Genomic DNA, 13494 nt, shown 5'->3' on the forward strand with positions numbered 1-13494 from the left:
TCAGCATCTAAGGATATTAGAAGGATAGAAAGACCAGGAACACGAGTTACATAAAGTGGCAGTGAAATAGAATTCCTCTGAAGTTAACCGAAAACACAGATTACTTTGAATTGAGAACAAACCAAACCGGTCCTTTCTTTCCACCTTAGGTCAAAATTCCCTGTCTTGTGCAGTCAGTGTTAATCTATCAATATCAGTATAATTAAATATGGTTTTTCAATAGGGGTAATAAAATAGAATATACTTTAGGTAGGATGACTTTGATGGGGCAATATTTTTGTCACAGTTAGGTTATACGGTACAAACCATATTATTACTTTGAATATAAGTAAATATAAATATTCCTATGTCTACCCCTGCACTAATTTAGGTATTCATTGAGTGCCTGCTCTATGCCAAGCAGAAAGATACACACCCTCCCATTAAAACTTTATAATTTCTTTGAGGAGATAATTTAATTGACAGACAACAATAATTCAGTGTAGTATGTTTAACCTAACTCTTCTTCAATAGCTTGATTTATTTCAGTAAAATGATGAGTATATTATAGACAACAACACTGTACTATAAACTCAAAAGTTGCTAAGAGACTAGATCTTAATTGTTCCCATCACAAATAGATATATTGTATAACGTGATAGAGGTGGTAGGTAACCTAAGGTGGTAATCATATTGCAGTTTATAAATGTGGCATATCAACATGCTGTACACTTTAAACTTGCATGTTATACATCAGTTACATCTCAATAAAAATAAATTTTTTAAAAAGATGAGTATGTATTTGTATAATTATATCTCCTATTACTTTAATGATTTGAGGTTACAAGGGGATTTAAGTATTTTCCCAGAAACAGTCAATGATCTTTTATAGTGGGAGCAACCCATAATCTACCATTGGGTATCTGTTTGTACAGGGTTTGTCTATTTTTAGTTTGTTCATTTCAATCTGGCTTGTGAATAGAACAAGGAACCCCCATTAATTACCTCAGAGTAGTTTTCTCAACTAAACTGTTATGTTTACATGTTTTTGCATTAGGCTTTTTATGGGATACTAATAATAAAATTAATCTGGGCAATAATTTTAAAATGCAGTATTTAAGTATATACGCTGTTTTTAAAAAATCATTCGGAAATAGGACAGTAGCATTTTAATAGTAATTTGTATTTTGATCACTAGATGGCACCAGACACATGTGTATACCTAAGGAGAAAATGGCCTTTCTCAGCAGTTGTTTCTAAATACAGCTTAAGAATATAAATGTTTTCAGTATTATGAGCCATAAGTCTTTTGTTATCCACTTCATAAAATTTCTATTGCTACAAAATATTTATTTTTTTGGCCAAAATAATTTCACATATGACTCTTTTAGGTATAATAAATTCTGAGACACAGCCTCTGCCATTACTCTGATAATCATTCATAAAACTATTCTATTCTTAGCTACTTAATTATATTATTTTCCCATTCTTAAATTTGCCCTAATTTACTAGTACCATCTTTTTCCTAAAAAAAAAAAACAATATTTCAATTTTCTTAAAAGCTTTTGGAATTAAAGAGCTTTTAAAAATTAAATAGCTTTACCTCACATAGCTTTGGAGATATTGAGAAGTCCTAGAAATTAACACACAAATGTCTCTGTAGAGCATATTACAAGAAGAGCACAAACTACCAACTGTTTTGTTCTTGGTCTCCTGACTTCTGATTATTATTCTCATAATATTACATAGTCCTATTTTTAGGGGGTCTGGTTATGATTGGTTTTTGAAATGTATTAATTTCTGAAGAGAGATGGTCTCAGTTGCAAATAATTGTTATCCGTAATGTTTATGCTGTTATTGGAGCTATTTCACATGCCCAGGAGGCGTCCAGAGTTTGGGAGGTACTTCCAGCAGTGGCGGAGTCGGTGTCTTCGAAAGCCGGGGATGTCATCAGGGACCAGGCTCCTTTCACGTCTCCACTAGGCCACCTCTGGCATGTTAGACCTGTGCTTTGTGTTTGAGATAGTTATAGCAATTCAAGGTAGACATGCAGTCATAGCAAAGTCCAAAACAGAAGGGACGTGCCCTCCTTCATAGATTTATTCCTATCAGTGGTGTACAGGACTCCGAAGACCCCCAGCAGAGTTCCCCTAAAGTCTCATTGGTCATGCCTGGGTCTCCCACACTGTCCCATACAACTTACTGGCAGGGGCAGGAATTACCAGGATAGGTTAGACTGATAGAGATTTACGTCTTCCTGAGCACCCAGCACCTCAGAGGAGTATAAAACCTCTAATACAATAAGAGTACTTTCCATAAGAGGAGAGGGGGAATGTGGATTTGGGTAGGCAGACAGTAGTATTTGCTACCATTTCTGGTTTTGTTTCATTTTATTTTGTTTTTTCCCTTAGAGACTCTTTTTTACCTGTCCTGCTAGTCTTGAAATGTAACTTTCAGTTCTGTTATTTCAATTGCATGATGCTGTTCAGAGCTCCAGGGCTAGCCTGTGTCTGTTGCAGGTTATGGTCTGTGCACATGTCTCACTTTGTTTATGCACGTGTTCTTTTCCTAGCAGTTAAAGAAAGTGAGCTTGGTTCTCTTGGTCTGCTTATTAGTGCAATCATACCCAGAGAACAGCATCTGTAAAGTGCTTTGTGAACTTAGTAACATTTCAACCACATCTGCAGTTGTTTGCTTAGTACCCACAGCTTTGAAGGCACCAAGTAGGTGCATCTGACCTGGACTTTTGGAGATACTGCTATTTTCTGCCTTGGAGCTCAGCCTGACCCCTTGGACTCTCTAAACACCCAAAGGAGCAGAGTCAGCAGCCCCAGCTCAGTGATTCAGGTTCTTCAGCTTTCATTGTCCACTGTAGTGCCTTTTGGCCTTTTCTGACTTCTTTTTCCGTTTGACATCTCAGCACTTCTTAGGGGCTATAATAGACTAGCTCTTCCAGTGTAAGTTTCACCCAAAACAAAACTACTGTGACTCTGAGGGACCCAGCTCCCTTCTTGGCTGCTTCATGCCAAAGTTGTGTTCATGGTGCATTATCTGCATATTTATTTGTTTATCTGTATTTAACGAATATATGTTAAATGATTAAAAGTATTTATCAATCGATATTCTAAATGTAGTAACATTTTCTGATTTGAGAATGCTGATTATATTGTTTATGTTGTAACAGTTTATCAGTTCTTGTGAAGTAGCCAAAGAGATTCTCAACTGACATTTTCAACCATCATTATATTTTAAGTAAAGAACAAAAGTATTCTTAAGAGGCAGTAATAACTGCTAGGTTTTTTAATCTATAGTTTTGAGAGATTAACTTGTTTGAGAACATGCTAAGTTGAAAAAAAATCTCCTTGATATTTTTATTTTTCAGAAAACTGTGGAATATATTTTCCAGAAATAAAGAGAGATCCAGGCAGGTATTTACACAGTTGTCCTGAATCTGTAAAAAAGTGGCTTCAACAGCTAAAGAATGCTGGGAAAATTCTCGTATTAATCACCAGTTCTCACAGTGATTACTGTAGACTTCTCTGCAAACATATCCTTGGGTAAGTGATGAGACATTCTGTTTTCACAGTCTTATAAAATACTGAGAGCAGATTAGGCCAGTGTTTTTAAAAGGTGCTCCACCATGATGACTATGTTATATTACACAACATTGAGTGGCAAACGGTTGTTTCTCCTAACATCTCTCAACATCTGCAACATAACCCAGGTACATGTTAGCACAGCAGCGTTCCTGGGGTTCATATGCTCATAGCTGCTGATGATCTGGGTTTCAGACTTTCTGAAGGGGGGACAGAACACGAGTCCTCCATGCATTTGGTTTCTCAGCTCGATGATTGCTGAGGGACGGAGCTGTAGGTCATACTCCTGATGAGTAACTGGAGTACAGCCTCTCTGTAGCCTTTCACCATGCAGCCATATCCTTCACCATTTAGCATAGCCAGGGACGAGATTGGCATCCATGAAAATTGAGGCAGTGGAAATGCGTAGACTTGAAAATAAGACAGACGTGGTTCAAGCCCTACCTTGAACTTCCTGTGTGATGTAGTACTCTCTACATCACACAGTGTTTCGTCACTTTAAAAATGGAACAGTAGCCCGGCTGGTGTGGCTCAGTGGTTGAGCATCGACCCATGCACCAGGAGGTCACCGGTTCGATTCCTGGTCAGGGCACATGCCCAGGTTGTGGGCCCAATCCCCAGGGCGGGGCATGCAGGAGGCGGCCAGTCGATGTTCACTCCCATCGATGTTTCTCTCTCTCTCTCCTTCTCCCTTCCTTTCTCTCTAAAATCAATAAAGAAAAATAAAATTTTTAAATAAATAAAAATGGAACAATATACTTTACAGGTATTTATAGAGCATAATACATATAAAATATTAGGCAGATAAGCTGTTTCAGTTTCAGTAAGTGTTAATACTTATTTATGTCATTCTTCTGGGCAACACCAGGGAATATCCATGGTCAGAGCAAAAGTCTAAAGTAGATTCAGATTCTTGCTCTGATTTCAGCAAATACTGGGAATAGGAAACAAGTTCTCACTTCAAAACTGACCTCTGGCTGACCTCTTTAGCTCCGGTTCCATGTTCCTCAGCGCATGTGGATTTAGACTGGCCTGCGGTGCACTTGCAGTCTGAGTGGATTTCTGCTTTCTGACTCACACCAAGGCTTGGGATCCCTGAAGGGAACCAAGGCTGAGGTCCCAGATGCCGGGAAGGTGCTCTTACAGAGACCTTTGCTCTCCTGGTGTGGAACCATGCTTCAGAGCAAACACTCTGGAGTCTTAATTTCTTTTCCTTTAGCATAGAAACCAAATATTTTTCTTCCTACATTTTTTTTTAATCATCACCAGAGAATATGCTTTTGGGTTGTTGGTTTTTTTTTTGTTACAGTTTTTTTAGAGAGAAAGGAAAGGAAGGAGAGAGAAACATCGATTTGCTGCCTCCTTGTACAATACCCTGACTAGGGATCAAACCTGAAACCTGGGTCTGTGCCCTGAATGGAAATTGAACCCGCAACCGTTTGGTGTAGGAGATGACACTCCAACCAGCCGAGCCGCTGGTTTTCCTTCCTGTCTTAATTTCTCTTCAGTACAGTTTTGATTTGTAAAAGTATTTGGGGATGTTGGATGAATATTGTCTCCAGTGCAATAGTGAGTCCCTCCGGAACCAGGACTCCCATTCCTTTGCTACCCAAGTAATCCTAAATATGGTACTAAACACGGACTGAAAACAATTATTATTGTTATCTAAAAATTGCTACATTATAAGACTACACCGATTTTCAAAATAAACGATCTTCTTCACATTTTGAACACTTTCTGAAGACATAGCTTTGACTATTTCTAGCTCTTAGAAACTATTGAATTCACTTACTGTGACTATAACCATGATGAGAAAGCTTACTTTTCTTATGTTTATATCAAGGTTTTTTTCCGGGAATACTTGTGCTAAGTCACCTTTTATTTCCAGTGTAGGATTTACTTTAAAAGGTATAGAAAGCGTGTAAAAAGTTTATCAAAAGATAAGAAATGGTGGTGAGATCAAGCAGATAGGTGAAGAGTAAGTTCTGTTTCATATAGACCATTTCTAATTCCTTAAAGTAAATTTTTGAACGTCTTGTTGCTTTTCAGGAATGACTTTACAGATATTTTTGACATCGTGATTACAAACGCACTGAAGCCTGGTTTCTTCTCTCATTTACCAAGTCAGCGGCCATTCCGGACCCTCGGTAAATGCGTTTTGGTTGTTTCCTTTTTCTGTTTACGATATGTTGTTCATTTACTCGATTAATAATCTGCTGGCTAACAACCACGTGCAACCATCTGACTGTGTTAGATGCAACAAGGATACGGTATAAAAGAGGCCCCCTGTGTTCTTTCCCTGGTGGGGGAGAATAAAGATGATAAACCTACTTTGTATTAAATTTTACTCAACCACATTGTATCATAATTATTTGTCAGTCTTCCCCTGACTTTAAAAATGAAGGGTGTGGGCTTTCCCTTAGTGTTTAGGGCCTAAATAAATGCTTCCATAAATATTTGAGGAGTGAAGCAACTGTAATAAGTCAGAACGGGTAGTTTTTAGAACAAAGGTACCTGCAGAATACACGAGGATAACAAACTATGGAGCAGCCCTCCCCCTGGGACGAGCACAGCCTGCAGGGAAGGGTGGTCAGAACAGGCGCACGTGGGGAAGAGGCCGAGGCAGAGGTGGAGTGAAAACAGTGAACGCATTTTTCATAGACAAATAAATGAGAATAGCAGGCAGAGGGTGGAACAGGGGGGATTGAGAAGTACAAATTGCCAGTTATAAAAACAGTCACCAGGATGTAGGTTACAGTATAGAGAACATAGTCGATAATTTGTAATAACCATGTCAGTAATACTGTGATAGCTATGTATGGTGTCAGACGGATACTAGACTTTACTATAACTTTGTAAGTTATATACATGTCTAATCATTGTTATACACTTGGAACTAATATAATATTTTATGTCAGCAGCAATTGAAAAACAAAAATAAAATGAAGCTGTTATATCACCTTAAATGTTTCAAATGGAATTTCAGCTCTATAGCAGTTTGATAGCCACCAATGCCCATTTAATAAAACTGAGGAGAACTGGTTCAGAATGGTCAGAAATTTTCCCTCATTTTTTTTTTTCTTGAACTTATTTTCCTTTCTACTTTCACCACAATGTTTTAAAGTTTTAATTTCAAATATTTATAGATTCCTAGGAGGATGCTAAGAAAGGTACAAGGAGGTCCCATGTACTCTTCACTCAGCATTTCCCAGCATTAACACGTTGCATAATAACAGCACAACATTAACTGACATTCAGACAATCAAGAGCTTACATATATTTCACCAGTAAATATGCACTCACTGTGTGTGCATACATGTGCATACTCTATGGAATTTGAAAAAAAAAAACGTGTGAGGCTAGCAGAGTAAGACATCCTGATAGGTGCTGTCTGAAAGTTTGTTGAAAAAATATTTAAAAGATTCAAAGCAGAGCCTGCTCAGGAGTGAAGAAGTTACAGGGGTCTGAGAGGCAGTCAGTTTAGTTGTTGATATCTGTTGTATATTTTATTTCTATTGAAATTGATGCCAAGTAAGCTCAGTGTTAAAATGAATATTGCAGGACCATTCAGAAATTCTGTTAAGAGATGACCATCTAAAATAAGCCCAGGAAAGGTTGAAAGTTAAAACACTGTGAGTGATTATAGCCCTGGCCGGTTTGGCTCAGCGGTTAGAGCGTCGGTCTGCGGTCCTGAGAGACCTGGGTTCGGTTCCCGCTAAGGGCGCGTACCTCGGTTGCAGTTTGTCCCCGGCCCTGGTTGGTTGTGCGGGTGGAGCCACTCGATGTGTTCCTTTCACATCGATGTTTCTCTCTCTCTCTCTGTTCCTCTCTCTCCCTCCCACTCTACCTGAACAAAAAATGGAAAAATGTCTTCGGGTGAGGATAAAAAAAAACAAAACAAAACAAAAAAAAACAAAACCCACTGTGAGTGATTATAAATGCATATAAATATGTATAAGGCATTAATAAATAACACATGTAGACCTAAGTAGAGATCTAGGTGTGTTTAAAGAGAATGTTATAAAAAGTGAACATATTATTTATGTATATTATGTGCATAGTATATATAACTATCCACTATAATAAATGCTTTATATAGTTTAACTTACTTTTGACTCAGATGCTTGACATTATGTGAACAATCTCGGCAGGGTTGGAATGATATTTAATATCTATTTCTCCTTACTTTCCTATGGTCACACACTACCCTTTGGGGGAATTAAATTCAAAATCCTCAAAAGAATGCTTGGGTGAATCTCATACATCCATTGCTTTTTAAAATGATTAGTGTTCTATGTGTAAGAATTATAAAGTAATAGTCCCGTGTTTTCTTCTAATATTTTAATACTTTTAATTTTGTTTGTTTGTTTTTATCCTCATCCGAGGGCATGTTTGCATTTACCTTCAGATAGAGCAGGAGGGAAAGAGGGAAGAAGAGAGAGAGAGAAACATCGATGTGAGAGAGACACATCGAGTGGTTGCCACCCACAGGACCCCAACTGGGGCTGGGGACAAACTGCAACTGAGGTACATGGACCGAATCCATGGGACTCTGGTCCATGGGCTGATGCTGTAACCGCTGAGCAAAACCGGCCAAGGCTAATAGTTCTAGTTTTCACATGTAGAAATTTGATCCATTTCTGATTCATCCTGGTATGTAATTTATGATGTAAGTTCCACCTTTATTTTTTATTTTTTCTGATATCCTCACAAGTGTCCCACTATAATTTTCCCCACTGCTTTGCAATGTCACCTTCATTATATACCAAATTCACATGACTATATGGGGTAGTTTATGGACCTTCAATATTGTCCCAGTGGTCTTTTCTTTTTAATCCTCACCCAAGGATATTTTCCTATTTATCTTCAGATAGAGTGGGAGGAAGGGAGGGGAAGACAGAGGGACAGAGAGAGAAACATTGATGTGAGAGGGACACATCGACTGGTTGCCTTCCCACACAACCCCAACCGTGCCTTGACCAGAATCGAACCCATGACTCTTTGATCTGCGGGCCTAGGCTCTAAACCGCTCAGCCAAACTGGCCAGGGCACCCAGTGGTCTTTTCATTCAAATATCAGAACCAAACTATCTTAATTATTGACATGCTATATTTCTTTATATTTGACAGGGCCAGTGTACCCTCATGTCACAATAGGATTGGTGAAGCTATAGGGAAATTAATCTTGTATATGAATAAATCATACAATATGATTGTCTAACCACTATGCTGTACACCTGAAACCAATATAAATAATGCTGAAAGTAAAACGTAATTGAAAAATAAAAATTAAAAATGCAAAATAATATAATAAATTATACAATTTCTTGGGGAGCAATTTGGCGATATCCATAAAAAGATATAAATAAATACATGTATCATCTGATCCAGCAAAAACACTTCTAGTAATCTTACAGAGATAAAACCTTATTGGGGAGAATAAACCTATTAAAATTATATATCTTACTGGGTGAAAGGTGAAGGGATTAAGAAGTACAAACTGGCCTTGGCAGGTTTGGCTCAGCGGTTAGAGCATCAGCCTGCGGTCCAGAGAGACCCAGGTTCAGTTCACACTAAGGGCATGTACCTTGGTTGTAGTTTGTCCCTGGCCCTGGTTGGTCATGCGGGTGGCAGCCACTTCATGTGTCCCTTTCATGTCAATATTTCTCTCTCTCTCTCTCTCTCTCTCTCTCTCTCTCTCTCTCTCTCTCTTCCTCTCTCTCCCTCCCACTCTGTCTGAACAAAAAATGGAAAAAATGTCCTCAGGTGAGGATAAAAAAAAAAGAACAAGTTGGCAGTTACTAAATAGTCATGACATGTACACTGCAGCATAGGGAATATAGTCAATGATATTGCAGTAACTATGTATGGTACCAGGTGGGTACTGGAAGTATAGGGGGAACATTTTGTAAGCTAAATGATCATCAGTAGGGGGACTAGCTTAATAAATTATGGTTCATATACACAATGAAATACAATGCAGTTATAAAAAATAATGAGGAAGTTTTGTGTATACTGATATGGAATATCTGCAATGTATATTAAGTAAAAAACAAAGGTAACCATGTGTTAAATATACTAACATTTTATAAACAAAAGGAAAAGTAAATGTTTAACTTTGAACTTCTTTGGGCTATTGAAAGGCGGTCGCTTGGTTGTGTGCTCACAGAGGGGCACACAAGCAGGGGTAGCGGGGTAGGGTCGGAGCAGTCGGTGTCCAGCACTGAGGGATCCTCAGTGCGCCAGACAGATGCATAAACAAGCAAGCAAGTCAGGAAATCCATGAGGTCGTGTTACGTGTTGTGAAGGAAGTAACCGCCTGATGAGGCCACCTTGAGTGGCTGGCCAGGGAAGGCTGTCCAAAAAGGTTAGTTGAGGTGACACGCAGAGGGACCTGAGGGATGAGTCATGAGGAGAGCAGAGGATGAGTGTTCCTGGCAGGGGGCGAACTAATGCAAAGGCCCAGTGTGGGAGAAGTTTGGGTGAGTTCCAGTGACAGAGAAGAGTCCTGTGGTTCTGACACATGGGGGTAGGCGAGGGGGGGAAGCTAGGGAGGCAGGCGGCCTCGTACACTGGGGGAGTGGTTTGGGTTTTACTCCGTGAGCAATCTGAAGCTATTCAGTTGAGGTAAAAGAGTGACGTAGAGACTTTTTATCTGCTGGGTGGGGAATGGATTGGATGTGTGTGTGGGGGGAGACCAGGCACTTGCAGTGTCCCGAGAGAGATTGTGGTGGTTTGGTCTGAGGCCGTAGCCCTGGCCCTGGTGATGGCGAGAAGTACATGTGGGGTGGGGGGCGGGGGGCAGGTTTATAGTTATGAATATGTGAACCACGGAGTTTATTCTTGCATTATCATTTCATTATTTTCCATATGAACACATGTAAACCTACTTTTGCCCCCCCCCTGTATATTTAAGATGCATTATGGAGTTGGAAAACATAGGACTTGGTGATGCTTTAGAAGCAGCAGATGAAAAGAAAGGAGTAATCAAAAATGACTCCCAGGTTGTTAATTTTTATTTTTTCTGAATTGAGCGGGTGGGTGCATGATGATACCACTTGCAGCGACAGGGAAGGTTACAGGAGAAAAGCTGGGGTGGGGCGGGGCTGTAACTACTAAGAACTCCTTTTTCAGCATATTAAATAGGAGTTGTCTAACTGGAACTGTCAATTATGAAATTGTGTAAATGAACCTAGAGTCCAAGAGAACAAACAGGAGCAGGCTCAGGATATAAATGTGGGAGCCATCAGCTCATGGAGAGGTATTTAAAGCCATGGGTTTATATGAGATCAAATAGAGAGAATGAGGGATAGGCAAAAGACTCACCAAGCTTTGACACACTCTCATGGTAGGGATAATGAAGAAAAAGTTCAGTCTGGGAGCAGACAGATTATCTTAGGGGGGCAGGAGAAGTAGGGGGTGCAGGGTTCAGAAGCCAGAGAAGGAAGAGAAGAGTGGATAACTAGGGCAAATGCTCCTGAAAAATCCATTGAAAAAGGGAAGAGGAAGTCCATTGGAATGGGCAAGACAGAGATCACCGGTGTCCTGCTGGGCTGTGGTAGAGATAGAGGCCAGATTGCAGTGTCTCGAGTTGATTGAAAGTAGTGGAACCAATGACTATAGACAACTCTTTCTAGAATTTTAGCTGTGAAGACAGTCAAAGAATTAAGGCTTTAGCTGAAAGACAAGTAAGGTCAAGGGCATATTTTATTGTTTAAACTGAAGGTATTAGAATATGCACATGTGCGAATGAAATGGGTCTAGTGGTTTTTAAGCTGTGAAACTTTTGCTCCTCAAGGCAAATTTGGCAATGTCTGGAGACATTTTTGGTTGTCACAACTTGGGAGGCAGGGTGCTACTGGGCATCTAGTGGGTAGAGGCCAAGGATGCTGTTACACAGCCTGCCACACACAGGACAGCCCCCCCATCCTGCCACCAACAAAGAATTACCTGGTCCCAAATCTCAGTAGTGACCAGGTTAAGAAACCCTGCTCTAGTAGAAAGTAAGAAATTGATGGTGGTTTTATATATGAGTTTAATGTCTTATATAAATCCTTGATATTAAGAAACAATCTGTTATGAGGAAGCCAAATAATCCTCTTTGTATTAAACTAGAAAACAATTTAAATGTTTTCCCTTCTTCACAAACTTATATTTAAATATATAACTAAGTACTCAGTTCTTTTGTTGTTGTTAATCCTCACCCAAGGATATTTTTCCATTGATTTTTAGATAGAATGGAAAAGAGGAAGAGAGAGAAAGAGAAATATCGATGTGAGAGACACATCGATTGGTTGCCTCCTGCACGACCCCAACCGGGGCCAGGGATTGAACCTGCAATCCAAGTACGTGCCCTTGACTGTACTCAAACCCACAACCCTTCAGACAGCGGAGATGCTGTAACTGCTGAGCCAAACCAGCCAGGGCTAAGTACTCAATTTTTATCTGCAAGGTGTTCATATTTTGTTCCTGTTTATACCTGTCCTGTACCTATACTTATTCCATTCCACAGATTTTTACTAAAATTTTACATACCAATATTACCTATTTATATATTTGTGAAGTGGTTGTAATAGCAGGTGCTCACTGAATGCCCGCTCCCATCCCCCACATGGTCCCTTCTTATCCATGTCCTGCAGCTGTGCCTGGGTGTGGTCTACCCAACTGGGTGCTCTCACTTGCCTAATATATGATTGTCAAACTGTCTTTTCAGAGAATGACGAGGAGCAGGAGGCATTGCCATCTCTGGATAAACCTGGCTGGTACTCTCAGGGGAATGCTGTCCACCTCTATGAGCTTCTAAAGAAAATGACTGGCAAACCTGAGCCCAAGGTATTTTCTCACTGAGGCAGAGTCCTTGATGCCCACGTGCCGACATAAACTATCATAAACTAAAACCATGACTCTTCATGCATTTAGCTTCGTTATCCATGGGGAAATCATCTGCCTCTGCCCAGTCTGTTCTCTTACCTCTTCTGTGTAAATAAGCCTTTCCTTTGTTGACTAGGTCTTTGTCTGTAACAGAGAAGAGCAGAAATTCCAAGCAAGGGGCCACCGATCTAGGGGGGATTTGTGTGTGGGTACCTGAGGAATGATATCCTGGTAGCAATTCCTAACAAAAGCTTTTATATATAAAATAAGCAGTAAATGAAGCTACAGTACAGCCTCACCTAAAGACACACTTGCTTTTGACATCCTGGTCATATTGTTGATGTTGGACATTGGTGCATTTTTAAGAGCAGGACATTTCATCTAAAAAATGTTGGCCAGGAGCCCCGTGAGCAGGAGAGGTCAGTGGGTAACAGCCCTGCTCCATTGGCCCCCATGTTGGCACTGTAACAAGTCCCCTCTAGTACCTCACAGTTCTCAATGCTGGGGGCAGGTTTGCCTGTAAACATATGGACTTTCACTTCTTCAGGAAATTTTAACAAAGTCACATATTTTCTGCCTTTTTTCTACCTACACGTGCATTGTATAATTTATCAAAATGAACACGGCAGCCTGCAGACCAAATGGGGCAACGGGAGATGTCCCCTGTAAGGTTCTTCAAGGAAATTTAAGACGTTTATGCAGCTCCCAGAGTATTTTCTTCTGCCTTAAATGAAATGACAGCCACTCTTTTTCACAATTCTAATGCCTCACACAGAATTTGCTGTCTGACTTACAGGTTGTTTACTTTGGTGACAGCATGCATTCAGATATTTTCCCAGCCCGTCATTATAGTAACTGGGAGACAGTCCTCATCCTTGAAGAGCTCAGAGGAGATGGAGACTGGAAGCCCGAGCAATCAGAGCCTCTGGAGAAGAAAGGGAAATACGAGGTAAGGGTTCCTGTTAGCCCTTTCCTTGCTCGTTTGTGCCACAAGGGATGAGCTCTGTTGGCAGTTACTGTGGTCATCTTTGTCAGCTACCGTTGTCCTG

The 13494-nt window shown here is 40.0% G+C and overlaps 1 protein-coding gene across 2 annotated transcripts in view; it reads left to right on the top strand.

Annotated features, from left to right (window-relative positions):
• NT5DC1 (5'-nucleotidase domain containing 1) overlaps nt 1-13494 on the top strand; it is a 130987-nt gene that overhangs the window by 104638 nt on the left and 12855 nt on the right. For both annotated transcript variants that reach the window (XM_036248095.1, XM_036248096.1), the window contains exons 7-10: nt 3362-3536; nt 5625-5722; nt 12288-12406; nt 13242-13394. In XM_036248095.1, coding sequence (XP_036103988.1) covers nt 3362-3536; nt 5625-5722; nt 12288-12406; nt 13242-13394 — 545 coding nt within the window. The remainder of the gene's footprint in view (nt 1-3361; nt 3537-5624; nt 5723-12287; nt 12407-13241; nt 13395-13494) is intronic.

This window comes from Molossus molossus, unplaced genomic scaffold, assembly GCF_014108415.1.
Source record: "Molossus molossus isolate mMolMol1 unplaced genomic scaffold, mMolMol1.p scaffold_m16_p_8, whole genome shotgun sequence".
Taxonomy (NCBI): Eukaryota; Metazoa; Chordata; class Mammalia; order Chiroptera; family Molossidae; genus Molossus; species Molossus molossus.